Source organism: Armigeres subalbatus, chromosome 3 (genome assembly GCF_024139115.2).
Source record: "Armigeres subalbatus isolate Guangzhou_Male chromosome 3, GZ_Asu_2, whole genome shotgun sequence".
Lineage (NCBI taxonomy): Eukaryota > Metazoa > Arthropoda > Insecta > Diptera > Culicidae > Armigeres > Armigeres subalbatus.
In genome coordinates, this window is record NC_085141.1 from 391,934,322 (window position 1) to 391,958,892 (window position 24,571).

General features: G+C 38.0%; 1 protein-coding gene across 1 annotated transcript; it reads left to right on the forward strand.

The window, feature by feature from the left end:
* Positions 1–2,022: 2,022 nt before the first annotated feature.
* On the forward strand, positions 2,023–19,174 carry LOC134223920 (venom serine protease-like). Its single transcript, XM_062703143.1, has 5 exons — positions 2,023–2,266; positions 17,348–17,566; positions 17,630–17,732; positions 17,794–18,245; positions 18,335–19,174. The coding sequence occupies exons 1-5, from the start codon at positions 2,033–2,035 to the stop codon at positions 18,509–18,511; spliced, it is 1,185 nt and encodes a 394-aa protein (XP_062559127.1). The 5' UTR covers positions 2,023–2,032; the 3' UTR covers positions 18,512–19,174.
* Positions 19,175–24,571: the final 5,397 nt, after the last annotated feature.

Genomic DNA, 24,571 nt, shown 5'->3' on the forward strand with positions numbered 1-24,571 from the left:
TTGTTTACAAAAGCAGATAAGTCGTTTTGAAAATGTTGTCTTGAATTATAGAGAGAGCGGTGGACTGTTAGGGGAAGTTCATAGTTCGTTTCCCAATACTACATTCGTCTGCTTATTTTAGACTTTCTAATTATAATGTCTGGAGACTTCCTAAGTCGTGCGGTGTAAGACGCGCGGCTTCAAAGCAAGGTCATGCTGAAGCAGGCTGCGTAAAGTATCATCGTGTTAGCATAATGAAAAACAGATGAAAAAATGCCAACTTGGATTAGAAACCTCGCAATGTCCCAGTGAGAGATGTAATGATGAACAATCATAATGTTTTTAATTACTTTATTAAAATGATTTTTTTATTACTGACATAAGTTCATCACTTAGAATCATAATATTTCAACGTTATCACACTTACTGTATGTAAACTCTTTAGAAGATAGGGTGAAATTATTCGTAGGTATCTATACATACCAAATTTGAAATGATTATTTCGAAAATGCCTCAGCAATTTAGCTAACAATTGCTAAGACCCGGAGTACATGATTTATAGTATGAGCTTAGTTTTCTCAAACCTCTATTCATGTATTGTCTATGCGTCTATCTATTTTAAGTATAAAGTTATATGCCGTTTTAAAGCGGGCAATGAAAGGTAATTTCGCAATAATTCAACCAACGAAATTTGATTGTAGAAACAAACAAAAAATTGTACACGTAACTCAGTACCAGCTGTGGGTGATAGCTATCCGGCTGTTCGCTGCAGGATATCACAGCACGACAGACTGCAATGAAAGTGGCGCCTAACATCGGAACGGACGAATAATCACTGCAGCACCGAAGTTCTACCACTATGCAAGCCGATGCATATCAAGTTTGACTATTCTCATCCAAACAGTATCGGGGCTTCCAAAAAAAGTGAAAACAACTAACATTGTGTTTCGTTGGGGATGAGGGCGAGGGTTTGGAAAATGTACGAAGCCCATTTGTGCTGCCAATCAAATTCTAATCAAAATCATGAAAACAATTGTGGGGTATCGTTTTCGAAATGAAGATTTATTACCCGGCTTGGTTTGCATTTTTCATTCCTACTGTTCATATCCGAAAATTGGTGGCACACAGTACCCACATAAGTGGTATTTAGAGTGATATTTGAAAGGTTGAATACCATCAGAAGCACGAAAAATATACCTAATAATGTTCAACAAACCATCGAACTACAAAACTTAATTGTTACTCTGAAAATGTGTATTTCAAATGCAGTAATGTTGTCTTGTCTTGAGGTCAAAACACGTATATATGAAGTTACAATCAAATGTTTGAAATGAAAGAAATAATTCCCACTCGTGCAGACATTCAACTAAAAACTTTCATTAATATTTTTTTATACCAACATATCTGTTAATACCTCAAAATTATTAGGATTAGCATACATAGTTGGGGTAAAATCAATAGGTCAGTGTACTCGTACATAATAATATTGAATGGAATCCAATCGAACTTTTCCTACTTCATATGACTTTTATCATACTTCCATGAGTGGATATCGGGTCACAGTGCTTCACATTTAACATTATCCATATGTGTGTCACCACGGTAGAAACCCGTTATAGGAATAGCGACCTATTGATAGTGGCTCTATTCGTGCCACAGACAAACAGATACAGCAATGGAGATATGATCGACCACGAATTGAAAACAAAAATGTTATTTATTTCAATGATTTCGAGCTTTTGAATCAGAGGCACTCACTTCATATAACTTACGTTTTTACTTTGCGTTTAACACTAGTTGGCAGTAGAGTGGTGGTAGCATAAATTTTAAAACATAATGTACTGGTTGCTACGGCTGATTGTCTATGCTATGGCTGAGCAACAATGAATTTATGGTTCATAGGATATTCTTGTTTATCGGAACTGGAACTATAGTGTTCGACAAACAGAAGTTCAACCTATAGGTAGCACCGGCTTTCCTATTTAAAGTAGTCCGTTGCCAGTGGGACGGCTTAGTAGGTGGGAGTTAATCAGTGGTAATTAGTACCGTCGGAATGGATACCGTTGCCGTAGTGTGTTTAGTTCTACTGCCAGTTGGCAGTTGGATTCTATCGGGAACCAATGCTGAGTGTTTTTATTCGTTGGATATGAAGATCGGTTCGGATTACTACTTATCGTCCCCCTCGTATCCTCAACTGTACCCTCCCGGTACGAACTGCTCGTACGAAGTCAGAGCTCCGTATGGCAATAGAATCAGCTTCGTTTGCGAGGATTTCCGTATTCCCAGTGTAAGAAATTATATGACCGTTGAAATTTTCAAAAATTAAAATGTAATGGATTGGTTTATTTATAATGGTAGTGGTAATAGAATTCCAGTGCTTGAGTATTTTTGGAAGTGGCACATACAAATGGTGTAAGTTTCAAATCGATTTATAACTAGAGCGTAAATGTGTGTTTTTTGCTACAGAGTCCATTAGATGTTACTCCTGATTCCAGCTGATTCCATTACATTCGCCATAGCAGCAACGACTACAAGCTTAGCTTATAGAAATGAGCAAGTTGGTGTTGCGGCAGAAATGGATGATCAAGACGATCCCTTGAGAAGTGGAGCTTCAATAATTCGAGCATATGTGCAACAGATGCCACTAGTATTCTCGATGAAGATTTTTTTTCAACTGATTTTCCCTAAGAGTTACGCCTGTTTGTCTGTGCCTTTACATCATACCCTCCCCTTTTCCCAATGTCACTTGCACCCTCTTTGCTATCTTCTCCTCACGATAGAGAATGTGTGCACCAAATTTGGTTGAAATCGGTCCGAGGGTTCAGTTTTATCGCTCAATTGGTCATTCTCCAAACAATACCCCCTCCCCGTTTTTCCAATGATCCTCCCACTTCCCATATAATCGATGCCTTAGTATAGAGAATATTTGTTCCAAATTTGGTTGAAATCGGATCAGGGGGTTGCTAGTTACTCTGATTAGCTCGTTTTCTAAAGAGAACCGCTCCCCCCCATACCCTCCTCCCTTTTCAATTACTTCCCCATCCCCGTTGTTATCTTCTCCTTAGGATAGAGAATTTGTGTACCAAATTTGGTTGAAATCGTTTAAGTAATCAAGAAGTACTTAGCGAACATACATAGGTTAAGACACCTAGAAATCAACCTCACCTCAGTTTTCGCACATCTATTTTAAAATCTTTCTCAAGTTTTGTTCTAGCATATTCTAGTATAGATTTTACAAATGATCGTTATGTGGTGAGTTATACTTTTGATTGGCAAGCGTATTTATTCTGCAGGACGGTTTGTTTGTTTTGACCCTCTTAAAGATTTTTTTAGTTTCTAACAATGACCAAATGAAATATTTCTTTTAACAGCGCAAACCAATAAATATGCTAAATGATCTGTAGGTGGTCAAAATGTCAACATTCCATCACAATTTTAGGATATTTGAAATTTGAGTTGTTTCGTCAATATGGGGATACTTGATCTCCCATTAGCCATCCATACAAAAATTTGCCGAATAAATTGTTATTTTGTTCTCAGGTGGCTTTTTTTGTGAAGAGTTGACAGATTTGATGAAGGATTGGAAAAAATATTTATTGAGTAGTAGTATATCATAGAAAGGGAATCAAGTCTCCCTACATTCTAAGATTGCATGCGCTGTCGAATTCCATATAAAAAAATCGTTTTTGAATACACATAGCCAGGGTTCGTACTTTTCGTTTCGATGAGACGAAATCAAGCAATTTTCGGGTCGGAGGAGAATCTTTTTTCGGAGTTTGTAGTGAAAAACATATTTCTTCCAACACTCTTTTCTCTAGAGCGAAACTAGAAGATAAGCGAAAGTCGTGCCGCCTACTTGATGAATTTCTTTTTCCGTTTCATCACTTTTACGCCTCACTAACTATCCGCGAAAATTTTCGATATGCAATTACAAAAAATTTATGACCGCAACGGGATTCGAACCTAGAACATCAACAAAAATGGCGATGGGATGCGGTCACTATAGCCATACCACCACATCGACTGCATGTAGGGTTTAGGTTGTTTGTTCCATAAAGGCATTCTTTTTGCAATTGGTGATGACACGAAAAGGAAAAAACCCTGATTAATCCACCTAGCGGTGATGGTGCCTTTCTCGCTCGTTCAAAATAGTTGATAAACATATATGAAAAGTCTAAAATAACAATTGGTGAATAAGACTTATTTTTCACATTTATTTATACCAGATGAACCGGCCTAGGGTCGAGAATCTCGTAAATAAAGATAGAATGAATTGAAAATTCACATTTGTTATAATTGCTGCCGGATGCAATTTGTTGCAAGCAAATCGGATGAGGTTAAGTGCCCGGAGAATGCGATGAGGTTGTGCAATTGCACAAATCGAGTTTCAGGCATAGTATAAAAATTTGTATTTTTGCCATAACTTTTGAGCCCATAGTGAGTTCGGGCTGATTTTTAATGTGAAACAATGGGACAGGATTCGCCGTTTAAATAATCGGTTCAGGATAAGATTTAGAAAAATGAGTTAGATTTTTTTGCACACATGCACATACACATACTTCTTCTGAAAAAGTTCGTATTGCTTTGAATACGAGAAAAGCAAAAAAACGGTGGTGAGAAAAAACAAATGTTTCCATTTGTCAAACTTTCGAGTGCTTTCCGTTTTGAAGCCAGAATCCAGCTTAGACTTCTATCATCCAATCAATAAGTTAGCTTTTTTGAAATTGTTGTTTTGAATAATATGATTCTTCATATAAATAAAAATTCAGTTGACCCTTCCCGTCAAAAATTGTATTTCGTTCCATTATTTCAGTCGATTCTTTGGATTATTTAAGGTCAACTTTCCCAAAGAACCCATATTTTTTTAAGCCTCTAACTATTAAATCCAAGGGCCTCATACGCCTGTCACTGGCGAACAAAGCTCGTGTACTCTGCATCGAAGCTTAGAACCGGTGTTAGGGCGCAATCGTTAATGTGAACATTTTTATATTCGGTTAGTTAGGCCGTTACAAATATTTAATTGACTTTTTGTCCTACTAGTCTCCGAAAGGTCAAGAGGGGGGGGGGGGATAATAAAAAATAAATATTAAAATGAAAAAAATAAAAAATCTCCTCGGATTTGTTATAGAATGTTTTGAAAATCCTCAAAATTATCCGAATTTTATTTTGTTGCCCCCTCAAAATACCATTTTTTGGCAAAAAAAAATCCGAGGGGGGGAGACAAAATTGATTTTTAATATTTGTATCGGCCTTACTGCAAATAAATTCTTTTTCGAGTCCCTATAATTTCAAGCATCCCACATCGTTATATTGCTGCATGATTGAGTGTTTAATTTTGATAAAATATCGAAAACAAAAGTGTGCATAAAAATTGCCTCGTCTTAACAAAAAGGTGGTAGAGAATTAACACTGTTGTTTACAGTTTAGAACCAAATCCAGATGTCGCACATGTTGGGGTAGGGATTCAGTGCTCCGCCTTCTCCCCCTGATTAAATCAAAAGATGTTTTAGTTACAAGATAAAGTTTGTCGCTGTCCGGAACATCTTTTGCCGGTGATGATAGGGGAGCTATAGCTATTTCAGTGTCTTCAGTGTCTCGAAGTCAAAGTCGAGTCAAGTACAAGACACTGAAGACGGCCTTACTGTTGAGGTCGAAATACGTATCTGTCAAGATACAATTAAGTGGTGGAATTCAATGGGATTGTATAAACTCGTCTTATGACAAGTGAAGACATTCCACTAAAAAGCTCAAAATAATTTTCTTATTCAAACACTTTTCAATTTGATCCGACTTAAAAAAATCGGAAGAGAATTCTACTGGGGTTGCGCTTTCCGGTAATTGGTATGAATTGCATTTCGCAGTAATTGGTATGAATGTATGTTATGAAAACTCATATGTGAATATGTACGTTATGTGGAAGATATTGATTTGGAAAATGTATTGGAGGTAACCACTTTCCCTTCGATGGGACGCGAACCCATGACCCTACAGTACGCTAGACTGGTGCTTTAACCAACTAAGCTACGAAGGACCTCCGTCGGCCTTAGCAACCTAGCGGCTACTGAACGAGCTCGAGATTCCCAAATTGGACGCATAGTCAAATCACTCGCAATCCATTTATCAAGCCAATACTTCCACATGTGTATTGTACACGCCCACATTAGAGGAGCGTGAGTATTTAGAATGTCTGGCGGCTATACACATTCTTCATCAGCAACGGTACTGATCAAGTGAGGTTGTGTAAGCTATGTGGACGTGTATAATACACATGTGGAAGTATTGGCTTGATAAATGGATTGCGAGTGATTTGACTATGCGTCCAATTTGGGAATCTCGAGCTCGTTCAGTAGCCGCTAGGTTGCGAAGGCCGACGGAGGTCCTTCGTAGCTTAGTTGGTTAAAGCACCAGTCTAGCGTACTGTAGGGTCATGGGTTCGAGTCCCATCGAAGGGAAAGTGGTTACCTCCAATACATTTTCCAAATCAATATCTTCCACATAACGTACATATTCACATATGAGTTTTCAAAACATTGTAAATTAACGTCCAAGTCGGGTGGTTTAATCCCCGGAAATAGGCAATTACCTTTGATTGAACTGATGAATGTATGGTTAAAATTGAATATTTCAATTTCTAAACTGATCCAAAATTATTTATCAGATCACTCTTTACAGGTAAACGATTCAAGCACAAAATCTGATAGATAACGCGTGACAGAGCTAGTGTTACCAAAATCAGCATTCTTGAGCTCATATTGCGCAATACTTATATCGTAGTGATAACTTATATCGGAAAATCGAAAATCGTTGCTTACCTTCGTGTAATTTGTTATGGATTATAGCAAGGCTGTTTTCGATCATTTAGTAATATCGAAAATTTAGTAGTTTGTCAATAACTCATTCCAGAGGTTAAATTTCAAAAGTGATATGTGGAGGACTTCTAGAGCGTAGGCTTTTACAACTCTGCCTAATTGTTGTTTCTATTGCACTAATAACAGAGTTATAGCGCTAGTTGCAGTAACTTAGTATACAGACTGATCGAAATTTTGTTATCATTTAGTATTAGTAACTAGTGCTTTAACTCTGTTATTAGTTGAATTAATACAACTAACTATTAGGCAGAGCTGTAGAAAAATAATCGCACTAGAACTCTGCTGTAACACGTTTTGACATTTAACCTCTGGAATGAGTCATTGTAGTTTGTCAATGATCGAACTAAGACTATTGAATTATCTAAAACATACTTGGATTATAGAAAAGTTTGAATACTTTTTCTACTGACTTCCAAAAATAGAAAATTTTCTCCGAAGCCTACCAAAACTCATTTTCTCCTACATAATCCGAGTGCTTTTTATTTGAATTCTTCTAACAGACATGCTGTCACTATGAACGGGGTTCCAATTATTTGGTCTAGCGAAGTCCAAGATTTAGGACTTATGTATAGCATGAATGAATTAACTATCAAAAACCACACAGAAGGTATGCAAGCAAAAAGGTACAAATATTATAATATTATATTATAATATTATAATAGTAATATATAATAGTAAGGGCGAGATGGATCACATTGGTCCCAGCCGTCAATTTGACAAAACAAAAAAAAAAAAAAGTAAGTGAATATTCATAGAAAATCAAAATCTTAAAATATTTTTTTGATTTACAAACTAATTGTTAGGCCAGCCATATTTTACATATACTGTGCCAATATGGGTTATTTGCTGCAACGCCAGGAAGAATGCATTTACAGAGGATTCAAAATAAAATGTTGAAATTGATTATGAAGTTGCTTCCCTGCGCACCAAAACAATAAGAATATTATATGTGACTTATTTGAATGAAATGACACAAAAGCACCTGACGTAAACTCAATCGTACCGTTTTGACTCAAATCCCGAACATGACTTATATTCCGATATAACTAAACTTTTTATCGGTTCAGATTATATGCCACCGAACCAAAGCACAGCCCCCGGTGCGTTACCGCACGTATCCAGCATTTTACGTGCGGTAATGGCCGCAACAATTTAACTCACTTTCTGGCAGGATGCATTCGATTTGACGTTTGGCTTGTGTCGTATGATACCGCAGCGATCATCATCATAATGAATTCATCATTATGATGATGAAAACTTATCGTTTTTGTGTCATACGACACAAGCCAAACTTCAAACTGTTTCCACCCTACCAAAAACTGAGTTGGATTGTGGCGGCCATTAGCGCTCGTAAAATGCTGGATGCACAAGCAGCCGATGGCTTGATGTAGTGGAATAGTTATTTATTGCAAATCGCGTAGCATCTTGTTCTTCGAACACTAATATCTCAAGAAGCAAAGATAGCTCAGTGGTAACGTGATAGGCTCTCATTCAGAGGATTTATGTTCGATCCTCGTGTAAGCCATCTTTTTTTTTTCAAGACTGTGTGTGGTAATACGCATTGCAAGAAAAATTTTGAATACTAGAAAATTCAAGCGCCTTTAAAAAAAATTGTATTTAATATTTTCCATGCTAATAATCAATGGAACCTAATGCTGTGTATTGTTTATATTCATATTCATGACATTTCTATAATTGAATCCATCTGATTATTTGGAATATTTGAAAGAATTCAGGTCTGAACTTTAGATGATGGAGGTAGGAAATGAAACATAAATACATAAGTTGAGAATCGATATGTACTCAACAGTTTTCTTTAATGATTGTTAGCAGAAAATAAATAGCTTTTGATTTATCTTGGCAGTAATCAAACTTGCCCACCGAGTTTCAATAGACAGTAAACATAAGTAGGAAATACTATTCTATTGCTTCAATGCATAAAAGAAAATATGCTTTACTGAATAGAAAAGACATAATTATTCAATAAAATTAGAAGCTTGCGAGTTTATGGTGCAGCCGACGCTATATAAGGAATTGAGACCGGGGATTTCCCTCTGCGCGTTATTTCCGCGGAGCTAAACAAAATTTTCTTTTTTCCGTAATACATACTCATGAACCTGTTTCCCCAAATCTCATTTGCTCGGATCGCTGAGCTAAAAATAGAACATTGCCGCACGCAATGCGATGTGTGTTGCTTCCTTCGGCAATATTCATCCGACGGCAAGAGACTGAAGCGAATGCGCATGCGTCCTGCGTCTTCCCGCACACCAGCTGCGCTCCAATATGCTGATTGAACGCCACAAAGAATGATGCATGCATATGCGTAAAATAGAACAGAAGCACGGCTTGCCGCTGATGCTACGATGATGGTTAAGCCGACCGATCCACAGTGGCGGAAACCCAGACAAAAACCAAAACAAATCGTTCTTTCGTGAAGCTGATATTATTTTAATTTTGCACATTTAGTCAATGATAATTCCTCAATTTGTTAATTGTAGTTGGTAAATTTAATTTTTGGTGACTTGGTTCAAGTTGATGGTGTAAAGTATCTCCTAAACATATATTTATGGGAAAATTAAATTTAACTAAATTTTGTATCGGGAAAGATTCGGAAAGAACTGATATGATGCTTTGAAATATTTTTTTTTTGTCTTTATTAAAGAGACTTTCAGCCCGAGGCTGGCTCGTCTCCGAAATTGAAATATATATTTTGTAACTTAACAATGGTTAGTTTGGCGAATTGCGCCTTGCTGCACAAAAGCGGGAAATTTACTGTTTCAAGGTTAGAATTAAGACGCTGCTGTGATCCTAAGTCATGGGCTTCCAGAAGTATTTGGATAGCATATGTCGAATAACTATTTAAATTTCAAAATGAATTCAGCTTTACAAAATTACAGTTGCTAAATTTTAAGCGCAATCGTAGGTTTAGTCGAGCATTTGTATGGGGGACCACCACTGCGCGATGGCACATTGCCATGCGCATTCGAACGGGAGAGCGTTGAACTTGTTAAACAAAGCACAATGCTTTTTGAAATTGCTTTATGAGGACTGAGGAGTATTTACAGGCTGTTATATAGGGTATTTGTGCTTTTCTTAGCGCTTGATAGCAATAAGACATGAGAAAAGTTATGTCTAACGTTTACCAGAGAAGAGGATTATTGAACGGATATCCTATTGTAAAAAAGTTACCCTAAATTACTATTTAGTAATTTGCATAGGGCACCCTTAACCTAAGGGGTTCTTATTGATACTTCCCATTATTATACACATATGTGTCTACTAGTTTGGATGTAATTATGCAATTATACCAATACAATTTTGCATTAACATCCTCGAATCAATAGTGAATCTACTTTTATCTCAATTAAAGTAACAGCGTATCCAAGCGATTTCAATAGTTTATCTATTAGAACATCATTACTGGGCTTGAGTGTTTTAATCATCCTCGCAGCGCTGTCATTTTAGTTTAGTCACTCTTTTTCGCACTGGTCACTATTTTCGGTTATCATTTTGGTGGCTGCATTCCGTACAGGTGACGTTTAATAGTTCATCAAATAGCAGCGCTGTTATCGCGCTACCAAATTTGATCACCTGTCCGCTGCGCTACTGTTTTAGCAGCGCGTTTAGTAGCGACCGGAAAAGTGTCAAGTAATGATACTGCATGCGCTGCCAAACGGCTTATACTCACCACCGGCAATCTTGCTCTAAGTTAATGTATTGAAACTGTATATTTTAATAACCAACGGTAAAAGCTAATATTTTCTTTTCTCGATACATTAATACTTCCAGTATAGGAATCGGTACCCTAGCAGGATAAACTCTGATGCTTATAGAGATAATGAATAGATACCCAATTCGATGATTTATATTTGTATGTATCTTGTCACATGCTTTGTGTATTGATGGTGCTGTGGTGTAGTAGCCGCTTCCCGATCAAGAGATCACGAGTTCGAATCCAAATTGGAGCATTTTGCTTTTTTTTTTGCACGTAAAAACAGTTTTTTGGCCATAACTCCGGAACGCAAAGTTCAATCGATCTAATTTTAAATAGGAGCCAATGGGACTGCATTCCGCGTCGAATGCAACTTGTTGCGAGCAAATCGGATAACGATAAATGCCCAAAAACGTGTCTCACATTTTTGTACACATACATACACACATACAGACATCACCTCAATTCGTCGAGCTGAGTCGATTGGTATATAACACTATGGGTATCCGAGCCTTCTATAAAAAGTTCGGTTTTGGAGCAGTTCTATAGCCTTTCCGTATACTTAGTATACGAGAAAGGCAAAAAGGGGTGAGAAAACGAGCAAATCAACTTTTCGCGGCACTGGTAGTGAGGGAGACACCTTTTATCTTTTCCCACAAACCGATTTCTCGGGGAAAATCAGTGTGAGGGAGCATTCTCTGCTCGTAAGAATGAGTGACAATTACGATCCCTGCACATAGCAGATAGGAAAATCTACGTATCTGGAGAAAAAATATTTGAAAAATTAGAGAGCTCTTTTCTAATTTTATCAAAGCAAGGCAAGTTCTTGGAGAGGGATCATTTCCTCCCGAATATTTTTGAATTCGATTTTTGACAAAACTCTAAACAATTATGTATCAATAACAACAACAATTTACAGACTGTCACATACCAGTAAAGTCAAATTATATATTTCTTAGAGAGTATGTGCGATTCATTTTTGGCTGTGATATATCGGAAATGAGAAAAGGGGATCAAGTCTCCCCAGTTTCCTCTACTGTGATTGGTTTCTCAATAGGGTGGATGTACCGGTTGGGTTTTGTGTCCCACTTGGAGTTATGCCATTTGACCGAATGCCATTTAACAATACTACAATAGGTTGCAAAACGCAACTCTCGGGCTGTTTTCTCTTCTATATTTCTATCTTCTACCTTCCTTCTAACTTTTTATTTATTCCTTCTTTCTTCTTCTTTGCTTTTTCTTATCAATATTCCTCTTTTTCCTGTTTTGTCGTTTTTAATCCATTTTTTATTCTTTTTTGATTTTCTCGTAATACTATTTACACGTACGCTCCAAAACAAACTTTTTTTTTTAAGAGGCCTGGAGACCCATAGTGTTATATACCGATCGACTCAGCTAGACGAATTGAGGTTGGGGCAGCAGGGACAGTAGGGACAGCATGGACCATGTCCAAGGGCTTGACGACCCCTCCCCAGCTGTCTGCGAGTCAGGGAGAACTGCCTAGGGCGTGGTGGGATTTAGCAGTGGGCTCTGCTAAAATCCCTCCCAAAAAACCACAAGTGCCCGTAAGCGGACTCTATCAAAGCGACTGTGTGCCGCTTCAAAAGCACAAGCCCAGGGAGGGAGTGCCAACTGGCATGTGGAGTGTCCCTACTTCGGTAGGGTAGTGCGTGAGCTGCTTCGGCAGGGAGTGAGTGATCTGTTTGTGCTGAGGCAGGAGTGTCATAGCGAGTCGCCGCCGCTATGGCCACCTCGAAGCGCAGCAGAAGTCTGAGTATGGACTGCACATGCTAAGGTAAGAGTGTCGTAGCGTAGTATCGTTGATTAGTCCCCACATACCGCTATCGACACCTCGAGGCATGGCAGTGGAGTATTAGAATAAGTTGTGGAGTGTACCTACTTCGGTAGGGTAGCGCGTGAGCTGCTTCGGCAGGGAGTGAGTGATCTGGTTGTGCTGAGGCAGGAGTGTCATAGCGTGTCTCCGCCGCTATTGTCACCTCAAAGCGCAGCAGAAGTCTGAGTATGGACTGCACATGCTGAGGCAGGAGTCGAGGTATCCCATCGACACCTCGAGGCATTGCAGTGGAGTGTTAGAGTGAGCACCCGAAAAGGGTCACATGGAGCGAATGGTCTTTGGAGAAGCTGCTTCGGCGGCAGGGTAGCAGTGGGTTGTACCCACACACCTACAGTTGTGCACATGTGGTGCATGGGGAGTGTCCCTGCTTCGGCAGGGTAGCGTATGGTCTGCTTCGGCAGTGGTGTGATTGATCTGCTCGTGCTGAGGCAGAGTGTCGTAGCGCAATATCTGTAGGCCCAGGCAGTTACCGCTATTGACACCTCGAGGCATGGCAGCGGAGCGTCCGGGAGAGCATCCAAGTAAGACTCAAATGGAGTGAATGGGGTGCGAGCACCCAAGTCAGTCTCGCGTGGGACGAGTGCCTGTGTGAGCGATAATGAGTGAGTACGCTTAGTACTGCCGTCCCCCCAGAAGTAGTACTGCGAGGTAGTTCCTGGGGGAAACGACGGTGGAGCCCAAGGGAGTTTAGTCGGTATTACCGGTATGGTCGAGTCCGACACTCCAGAACACTTCCGTGTGGTAGTTTGGCAACTACAATGCACGTGTACTGGGTTAGTGTGTAAATGCATTCTCCCTTGTAAAAAAAAAAAAAAAAAAAGACGAATTGAGGTGATGTCTGTGTGTGCGTGTGTGTGTATGGGCTCAAAAGTTTTAAAAAAGTATAGCTCATTTTTCAAGCACTTCTTTTTAACCGATTTGCTTGCAACAAATTGCATTCGACTGGAAATCCTGTCCCATTGTTTCCTATTAAAAATTGGCCAACTATAAAACTATGGGCTCAAACGCTATGCTTCGACGGGGATTCCTGTCCCATTGTTTCCTATTGAAAACTGGCTAATTCGGGCTCAGAAGTTATGGCCAAAATACATTTTCTTCAGATAATAACGAGTAAAAAAGAAAAGGGACGCATAATGCGAATTGCTTGCAACAAGTTGCGTTCAACGAACAGTCCTGTGCTGACTGAAGAAAGGTCGTGAGATTTATACCATCACAAATATTGCTCTCCGCACGCTGGGTAGGGTCATTTGGTCGAATGCCACTAGGCCGAAAGTAGTTTGGACGAATATACCATTTGGCCGAACAGACCATTCGGTCATTTGGCCGAATGGCTAGTTTGGCCGAAAGGGTCGTTTGGCCGAAAGGATCATTTGGCCGAAAGGGTCATTAGGCCAAAAGGGTCATTTGGCCGAAAGGGTTGTTTTGCCGAAATGCTCATTTGGCCGAAAGGGTCATTAGGCCGAAAGGGTCATTTGGGCGAATAGGACATTTGGCCGAATAAGACATTTAGCCGAATAGGTAATTGGAAAGGGGCTGTCCACAAACCACGTAGACCGAAATTTCACCTTTTTAAACCCCCCCGTCCCCCCTAGTAGACTTTCGTAGACTTTTCCGAAACCCCTCCCCCCTCCCCATGAAGTCGACGTAGACTTTTCCAAATTTTACAAAACATCATATGTGATTGGAAAAAATACGTTTCAAGCAATTCAGCTATTCAAATCCATTCCCATGTTTTACAATAAAACTCGAATTTCAAACATAACTAAAAAAAACTGAACAAAACAAAAATTATTTTGAAAGGAAATCAAATTTAATCTTCTGTCCATAGCTCCAGAAATCAAATTTCAATGCCAATTAATTTAATTTCTGTTGCATTCGATCCCTCCTAGAGGTGTGCGCCTCCATCGCCGACACTTTTGCATAGGCGCGCCACTGCTTAAAATCTGTCATGCATCTGTCCTATAACTGAACGCCGGTTCAAATTTGTGAAAAACGAAGTATTTTCAGAATTTCGAGTTAAAATTCCGAGAGTGTCAAGTCTACATTCCAAGAAGTTTTGCGTGGAGTTTTCGTGAAAATTTCCCAATTGATAACCTTGAAAGCTACCAGATAATACTCCAAATAACTCTCCGTGATAATAAAATTTCATGCAATATTCCGCTGAATAATCATCTTTTGATATCCCAAGAATATTCTTCTTAATTCCAAAAGTTTCCCCGTTAAAAAACCGAGTATTTCTCTGTTATAATGTAGAATTATTTCCCGAGGTAATTTTAAGTTTAATCGGACATTCCGATATATTTCCTGTGGAAATTTAGAATGGTTTCCTACTAGGGGAAACCGCCAAATGTTGAACGGCTAATTTTGTCGTCTATTGTAGAACTCTCATAAGAAATGCACGTGCGTTCAACAATTGGCGAAGAAATTAGCCGTTCAACATTTGGCAAATACCCTTTATTTTTTAAATTCATCTCGCAATTTTTTTCTTGCAAAGAATTTTCTGAATAATATTCGGTTGAAATTATGGAGAATTTTCAGTTAATTTTTTTGCAAATTTCTCGTAAAAAATTCGAATAAATTTTCATGAAAATTACAAAGGCTTTTTTACAAAAACTGCAAACAATTTTTTGTTGTGGAAACTCAAACAGTTTTTGGTGGGGAATTCAAATAATTTCTCGTGGAAGTTTTCAACAATTTATTTAGAAATTCCGGAGATTTTCCATCGATAATTCCAAAGAATTTGCATTAGAACTGCCAAAGAAATTAAAGAAGTATTATCCACGGAATTTCGAAGAATTTTCCTTATATGTCCAAAGAATTCCTCGCAAAAATTCCGAAGAATTTTCGAAATTAAGAAAAAAAATTCCGGGGACTATTTTTTTTTATTCCTTTATTTATTTGTTAGGCACTCTGTGTTACTTAACCCCTACTGTGCTGAGATCTACTGTGGTATTCTGCTCTACAGAATCCACACAGAATCTATTTTTAGATTTCCATTACCAATATTGTTGTCGTTGCCAGTCCATCTCATCGTGAGTCCATTGTGTCCGTTTGTCCATGTCGTGTATTCAATGATCGTTGCATTGTTCGGTTGTCATTAATCAACGTTGGAGGAATGCCTCCGAGAAGAACAAGTTGTCAGTCGTCATCAGGCAGCCGTGACGGTAAGGCGCGTACCCCAAACGCCACCGTATGGGCTGGGGATCTGGCGACTGACGAGGGTTTGGTGGGGGGGCTGGGAATTGAACCCATGACCATTCGCTTGTAAGGCGAACGTGTAGCCAACTACGCTACGGGACCCCCTATTTAATTCCGGGGACTCTGATGGATATTCTGAAGGTTTTCTCATGTAAATTTCGGAGAATCCCCTTTACAAGTTCCAAAGAATATCTTTTGGGCATTTCAAAGACTTTTTTTGGATATTCCAAAATGCTTCCTTTGTAAATTCCAAAAAAATCCGTTGAAGTACAACATTATTTAATTTCCATAGTTTCCAAAGATGTGTCTGCCGACAATAAAAAAAAAATTGTAGAAGCTGCAATAAAATCCAAGTGAAGATTATGAATTTTTTTCGAAAGTTTTTATAGAATACTTTGGAGAATTTTCCTACTCAACACAGAAGAATTTCCTGGTGAAATCCATGATTTTTACTTCAGTGAAATTCATTACATTTTATGGAGAAAAAAAAACCGGAAAATCCTAAAAAAAATCAAACGAGTGAACTTCTCACAAAGCTGCTGTATAAATCGTTAAAAAAATAAAAAGTCTACGTAGACTTTTGGTAAGCCCCCCGTCCCCCTTCGTAGACTATCGTAGACTTTTTCGAAACCCCCCTCCCCCCTCAAGAGTCTACGTGGTTTATGGACAGCCCCAAAGTGAGAAATTAGGAGCAAGAAGAGAGACGTCTCAATTCTCATTCCTCATTTCTCACTTCTCGCTGTCAAAAGTGAGAAGCGCAAAGTGAATAGTGAGACGCCTCACTCTTCGTTTTTCTCTTATCACTGTAAAAAGTGAGAAGCGTGAGTAGTCTCAGTTACAGTGAGAAGTGAGAAATGAGGAGTGAGAAGTGCGACAGTGAGTAGTACAAAGTGGGTAGTGAGACGTCTCACTAGTCACTTTTTACAGCGAGAAGTGAGAAATGGGAAGTGAGAAGTGAGACGTCTACTCACTTTTTACAGTGAGAAGAGAAAAATGAAGAGTGAAAATGAGACGTCTCTTTTCTAATTCCTAATTTCTCACTTTTCAAAATGACCCTTTCGACCAAATGACCCGTTTGGCCAAATGACCCTTTCGGCCAAAATATCTTTTCTGCCTAATGACCCTTTCGACCAGATGGGTTTCACCCTAATGGTTTGTTCGGCCTAGTGGCATTCGGCCAAATATCTTCCGACCGAATGAGTTTGTTTTTTATTGTTTTTTCTAAAAAATGCGGATGAAATTTTTAGCAACACCCTGCATTTTATTCACTATTAGCCACACGGTTTCAAAATTTGTGGTGTTCTTTTTTCATTGCTGGAATTACATCCCGCTGCTGGGACATTGCCGCCTCACAGCTTAGTGTTCATTAACCCTTTCCCGCCCATGACGTTTTTCAAAGATTTTAATAGAAAGGAATCATCTTTGAGAAAAATGCTAGAACAAAAGTTATTTGGCATAGCTAAAATTAGTGGAAAACGAAAAAATAAGTTTTTGACTGTAAATCAATAGTTAATTTGATTGTTTTCAATAATTCGATGAATGCTAGTAGGTGCTAAATTTGAAGGTGCTCCACAGACACCAAGGGCGGGAGAGGGTTTAGCACTTCCACAGTTATTAACTGCTAGGTTACTAAGCCGACTTACCATTTTTGCATTCGTATATCATGGTGGTGGTGTTTACTTAGACATAATAGACTATTTAAGCAACGTATATATAAAATTTCCCCCAAAACAGAGCGAGAACTGCAGGCAAGATGCATTTTACCTTTCTCTGACTGGCCGTGAAGACCTACAAGACGCCTATACATATTGCGGGACAGGCGTCATTCGAGAGAGTTCTGTGGGCAGTAGACTCTTTATGCGAATCAAAGCTGCACCAACAAGTCGTGGCGGTCGTTTCCTTTGTACGTTGTCAATAGTCTCGCAACGTTGTACTTGTGGTAAAAAGAAACGGGTGTGTTTGATAGTTTTAATATTTTTGTTGAACGTTCTATCCAATTAAATCTTCTTTCTATAGACCCGTATTGTCAATGGCGTTGAGACAATGGTCAACGAATTTCCTATGATGGCAGCGCTGGTGGATATCAGATCACGAGGCGTCGTATGTGGGGCCACCATTAGTAGGTAAATTATGAATTTCAATTAAAATTGAAAAACAGAATCGTTTCTCTGAACTTACAGTTTCCGACGAACACGCTCTGTCGGCGGCACATTGCCTATTGTTGAGAAGCGTTGACGATACTGCGTTGCTGGTAGGTGACCACAATCTTACCACAGGATCCGATACCAGCTACGCCCGAGTGTATCGCATATCTAAGCTCTTGACCCACCCTGGATTTACATCGAACCCTGTTTCGAATGACATCGCACTGATCCGGACGAGTCAACCGATGAACTTCAACGAAGGTGTTGGCCCTGTATGTCTGCCCTGGAAATATCGGAGTGAAAGCTTCGATGGTGCCACCGTGGAAGCCTGCGGCTGGGGAGATTTGGACTTTGGCGGACCGAAGTCGGATGTCCTCAACAAGGTGGCCCTTACCGTTATCAGCAATCAGGAGTGTTCCACTAGGTTGAACACGACCATTGAACGCCAGAAGATGTGCACCTACGCGCCGACAAAGGATACATGCCAGGTACCGGAGGAGGGCTTGTCGGATTGACTTTATCGTTTATCATAGAATTGGCGACTGACTTTTGTGTTTGTGCTTTTTATTTGTTCCAGTCCGATTCAGGTGGGCCGCTTTTCTATACCGAACCCGACAGCGGTTTGGTCTACGAGGTTGGCATTGTCAGCTATGGGTTCGCCTGTGCCACGACAAATCCCAGTGTTAACACCAGAGTGACTGATTTTTTGGACTGGATTATGGCTAACAGCTACACGTCCTTTTGCGTGCAGTAGGGCGTTACAATGGGCGACGAATTTAAATTTTGTGACAAAATTTTACACGTTTTAGAAATTTATGTTAATCAATTATTGCAAAATAAGAAATAGAATGCATTTGTTCTTCCTCCCAACTATGATTCTTATGTTCCCATTCTCGGGACTTCACTTTGTTTTGAGATTGAACTGTCAATCCGGAAAGGGAGAGTTAGATTCAAAATGCAATATTCAGAAGAATATCATTCTATTTAAATTCCAGGAAAAAAATGATTGTATAGTCAAAATGCTCCTTGCTGTAAATCATAGGAAAGATTAAAAACATTCAAACTGGTTGTTCGCGCAAAATTGAAGTTTGTGGCCCATTGTAAGCGCGAATGATGTGAATATTGTGAAAGTCGTTGCGTGTTGCAGCATTGGATAGAAAAGCACAAAAAAGGTTCACCGTGGATGATTTTGGGTCATATTTTTTCCCGAAGCTGTAGACCGAGGATTACCACGTGAGTTGGGTGCCGCGCGAGATTGGATGAATTATGAACGAACAAAGTAGATATAAAATATTGGCTACTAAATCTGTGTGCTTTGTCAACTCTATAAACCCGTGCGGAGGTGTAGAACTGTAGATTTTTTAATGTTTTGAAATGAAATCAGTAATGTGTTAGAATGAATTCAGAAATAAATTTTACTCATAAACCGTTTTATCGCAAACTACTTTTCAATTGTCTCGTTTTTTAATACATTCAGTAGTATTTCATAGCACCCTTTAAGCGTTTATTTAAATTTGTATGTGGCTTTCTTGTTGATGCCAAAAATTAAAAAGAAAGCTACATACTAAGTAACGGTGATTAAACCAATAAAGGCGTACAATTGCCAATTCAGAGATGGGCGAGATCGATTATCATTGGTCCGATCTAGTCTATTGATCCATAGTTATAACGGCAAATATGTTTTGAAAAAAATCGCCTTACATGGCTTGTTACATAGGGTATCTGCTTCATTATTAATAACATGCTCCTATATCATGCAAAATGGGCAATTTAGGCTAATTTTGTGTCGTGTTTTGCACACCAATTTTTTGTTTTCGAATGGTATTGATTTGGGTACATGAATTCTGTTTTTACACGATTTATAGTTGTACAATTTTGGACTCATTTTAAATGTTTACCTCCCATATTAAATTGCGTTCTTGTGCATCTGCACAATACCCGATTGTCGCTTACTGCAAGAAAAGATAAATGCTTAACCCGAAAAAATGCTCGATCACAACTCGAAAAAAAAAGAGCAACTGATCACCTTTAACTGTTGCCTGTTCGCAACAAATATTGGAACAGTGCACTATGTGACAGATCTCGGTTTTCTGTTGGACTCCAAACTGCCATACCGTAGGGGACCAAAATTGGTTCAGCACCGGAATCCGTCCACCTTACGATTTATAACGAAATTCAATGTGTTTGAATGCAATACAATTTCCTTGACTTATCATATTCTCAAGTTTGATGAAGGGGAAGGAGGGGAAATATGCCCTAGCTAAGCAAAGACTGATTTAATGTCTTAGCTGTAACGATTTTCATGGGTATTTTTATCTCATGCAACACATTTCAAAAAAGTGGTGATATTTCGCTGCCGGAAAACTTATGAGGCAAAACGCCTTCTTGCTGGTAGCTATTAGGGAACAACGCACCACGCGTCGGCGAATCAGCATTCTGGTATGGACAGTGCGTGGAGACGCGTAGTATGTTGTAGGTTAGTTGCCCTAGGGCGTTTTGCCTCACCGAAATGTTAGATGCTTCGTCAAAATGTGGAAATTGTCGGGTTTTCCAGCCTTCCTATATGATATTTGGACACTTTTTTCGCCTAACCTACATAATTTTACGTCTAGTTTCGTTACGGCCATGTCAAATACGGTAAATATGAGGGAATACACAAAAGGCGTTTTGCCTCGAGGGGGCGTTTTGGGGCCTCTTCCCCAAATATTTTTTGACGCATATTAGAGACCACACATACATTTTATTTGATTATAGATTATATTTGTACTTCGCGTGGAGAGTGGTTATGTGTGCACTAATTAGAATCATGAATTGAATTAATGGATTTTTGCCAATAAAAATGTGTGGAATTTTTGTAGTGTACTTATACATAATACACATGATTATGGTCACACATACGATTGTCCTCTTAAAATAATCTTAATCTATCACGAATTACTTATGTTATCATGTTTGTAGAAATTACATCTTGTAGTCTGTTAAATTCATGTATGAACCTGTTGGTAGACTCGTGCTGCGTATAGTTCTTTGATCTAAATGGAGGATCGAAGACTACGACGACGACGGACACAATATGTAAAGCCCACTCAATTGGATCATAGCTGTACGTAGCATAATAGACAAATTGCCGATCGTTCTATGGTTGCTCGACATTCAACCTCATCCATCGCTGGATCACCACCAAGCTTTATTTCAACATAGTTATTATTATAGTCCTTTAATACAGTTTTCGCCATTCAATATAATTCGGCCTCAGATAGGCAAGTCTGTTAAGACCTTGAAGTCGGAGGATATATACTGATCAGTTAAAAAATTGTAGAACATGAATTTAACTAACTCATTTAGTAGATCAGTTAAATTATTCCAGGAATTGTTCATTTCAGGATGCTTTTGAATGTCCACTAGCAAAATAACATAAATTTGAAATTCACAAAATCGGACCAAAAATTATAAGAAATTTATTTCAAAATTTCCTACAATATTTATTTTGAATTTATTATATTTCAGCCGGAGACAGGCTCGTACCCATCTTTTGAAAGTTTGTGTCTTAATTTCCAACTTTGATAATTTCTTCTAGGATCTGTAAAATCCTTTTCCGAATTATAAAACAAAAAGATATCGTTGTTAACTCCAATGATAAAAATCTCAGATCTTGGAAAAATTCTATTAGGATTATTAAAACCTAGTCAAACTCTCACCCGTACGGAGAGTGGTTACAGGAATTATTTTTATAAACTTATTTTAATTAAATCTTGAATGCTTTCAAAAAGATAAAGAAGACTTCCTATTATAAATGTCTCTATATCTATGATGATCAACTACATTTTAGACCTGTCATAAGACGAGTTTATACAATCCCATTGAATTCCACCACTTAATTGTATCTTGACAGATACGTGTTTCGACCTCAAAGGTAAGGCCGTCTTCAGTGTCTCGTACTTAACTCGACTAAGTCGAGTCAAGTACGAGACACTGAAGACGGCCTTACTTTTGAGGTCGAAATACGTATCTGTCGAGATACAATTAAGTGGTGGAATTCAGTGGGATTGTATAAACTCGTCTTATGACAGGTGAAAACATTCCACTAAAAAGCTCAAAATAATTTTCTTATCTATATTTTAGATTATTGAATAATTTCGAACCCTAAAATATTCTTACAATTTCTTCAATTTGAGTAGAGGAATCTCTCACTTCTTCAGAATACCATGGTAGATCGAAAATCTAAGAAAGCATTACTCTTATTTCATGACACTTTAAAACGGCTGAAAACTTATCCATAGCTACAGCAAACTTATACTTATATTTATATTAATACTTATAATCTCCGTAATCTTCAAAGTGCGTACGAAAAAAAAAGTCATACGTTTTCGAACAAAATTTTTTTACGTTTTTTTTGCCAGATTACGTATTTTTGGACGAGGATTCAGAATATATAAAAATCTCATTTTGCCCAAAAATGTCACATATGCAGTTTTTTAAACAAACGGTTTACATATAAGCAAACACTTTTCATATTTTGTCATTTCGTATTATGTCTAGAGAAGAAATGTATTTCAAATTCTTCGTATTCTTCCATTAGATCGTATTAGATCACTGTAGAGTTATTGTCAATTTTTGTTGATTAACCAGCCCACCACAGTTCAAAATATAGTTGTGTTGTACTTATCAAAAAAATGTTTCTGAAAAAAAGGTCGTTGTACGATAAAGGCAAAAAATTCAGAATACATATTCATATCAATCAAAACAATTATGTCATTATTCATGATACTGCCATCCGTATTTTTATTTCATCTTTTCAGAAATCAAGAAGTCTATTTCTCGATCTTTGAACCAGAATGAAGCATATTTCCCGATCTAAACCAGAACATCTTTTGAAGAGCAATTGGTTTTCTATCTCTGAAGGCATAAATCTATAACTAGCTGGCGTTGAAGAAAGGTCCTTCCTCGTCCAGGACATGGAATTGAAACTTGGTGCGAGAATTCCATTTTATATATTTACCAAATTACCTATATTGAAACTATATGATTATATACCATTAAAAAAACCATCAGGGCACCCGATTGAAGCGATTTGGATAGGAAGAGTGGAATCGCCAACTTCCTATTGTTAACATCTCGTGGATAAAGGGCGGGCTTTTCTCCCCATCTATTGGGTCAATCTGGGAAACGAAGGCTAGATTATAATATTGTATGTACGAACTTTCTTCTGGAAGGAGATTCTCTATTTATCCCGTGGATTCGCATAAGTGTCTCTGACACATTCCACGCACTTCTACGCCAAAGGACCAACATTTCAAACTGAAAATTAGGGTCCAGTATCAATAGGACACGAAAACATACATATTGAATTATAAGAAAAAACATTTTTCCACTGAGAATTGGTTTAGGAACATAGTTTATCAGCCAATCAAAGTAGTAGACTTTTAGCATGAGAAAAAGACTTCGTAATCATTTTTTTACAAATGTGCTCCATCGCACCTATTTGGGTTCAAATATATTAATGAATACATGATAAAGTAGAGCTTATAATGACATTTTTTGTACCAATTATATTGTTTCGAACATTTTTGTTTTCATGAAATATTTAAATTTTTAAAACAGTGACATTGAAAAGGTGTCGCGTTACGAAAATATTCGTATTATTGATACAATACAAAAAGTACACATATTGGAAAAGTAATAATCTGGATTCTCTTAGTACCGTCAACTGGGGGGAAGATGATCATTTTTAAGACAAAACATGCAATAACAATGTGTGTTTACATTTTAAATCGAAACAAATATTTTCAAAACATGTACTGCTATACGTTGCAATAATCAACAACTTTAGTTTTCTGAAATGCGTTCGCATTTATTAAAATAAATTAAATTATCACATATTTTTTGAGTAATTTGGTTTGGGGTGAAGTTGATCAAGACAGCTCTACTAAAATCATTATGACCTAGTAGTCAAAATACACTAGGTTATTTGTATGAATGTTGAATTTACTACGTAAAGAAGTCTACGAAGTCAATATTTGAAACAAAAATAGCGTCATTTATGACTATCTCTCTCTTTCTTCTACAAAATACATTTTCATGATTATAATAGAAAAACTCGGATTTCTACCTAGCGGTAACATTACTTGAACGGAGAATATTGTTTACTACCGTTTCATAAAAAAATTTGGCACTTTTGACTGACACATCAAATGATCATCTTCACCTCAATGATCATTTTCCCCCCAGTTGACGGTACTCGTCAAAAGCTTTCTTTTCATATATTAAGATCCAAAATCGGATCATTATTTATGTGGTTACACTAGGTACAAAAATATGGTGTCGCGTTACGCGAATTCAATGTGCTTCTGGAATGAGGGATATACGGCTTTCGGTTTATGTATACAGTATCACAATTAATGGTTCAAAAAAAGAAAAAAACTATTTTATATCTAAGGGTTTGTACATGAATAGCGTAACAAAATAGGGGGTGGAACGGGGTGTGTCATTTGGTAACTGTTCATACTAAAAAAATGAGTTCCCTCATAAGAAATGTTACGAAAAATTGAAATTGCAAATTTGGTTGTTTCGTAGAACTCATAGGGGTCGTCCATAAATAACCCTCGTAAAACTAGGGCTCAATTATTTTTTGTTTGAGTAGATTGGCTTCAGAGGAATAGAGGCTTTTTTAAACATCTCTCGCACATCTTTGCACTCAACATCATCAGGTATGTACTCATAAGAGTATACGTAACGAACAATTTGCTCCTGAACACGGTTTCCTTCTACCATTTCACGGACATGGCAGTTGTGCGTTGCTTTATTGTTGAGTGGG

Bases quoted from the DNA above. Each gene is read 5' to 3' on its own strand.
- LOC134223920 (XM_062703143.1), top strand. From the start codon at position 2,033: ATGGATACCGTTGCCGTAGTGTGTTTAGTTCTACTGCCAGTTGGCAGT. The intron at 2,267-17,347 runs GTAAGAAATTAT...CCCCCAAAACAG, and splicing joins AGGATTTCCGTATTCCCAGT to AGCGAGAACTGCAGGCAAGA. The intron at 17,733-17,793 runs GTAGGTAAATTA...CTGAACTTACAG, and splicing joins CGTATGTGGGGCCACCATTA to TTTCCGACGAACACGCTCTG.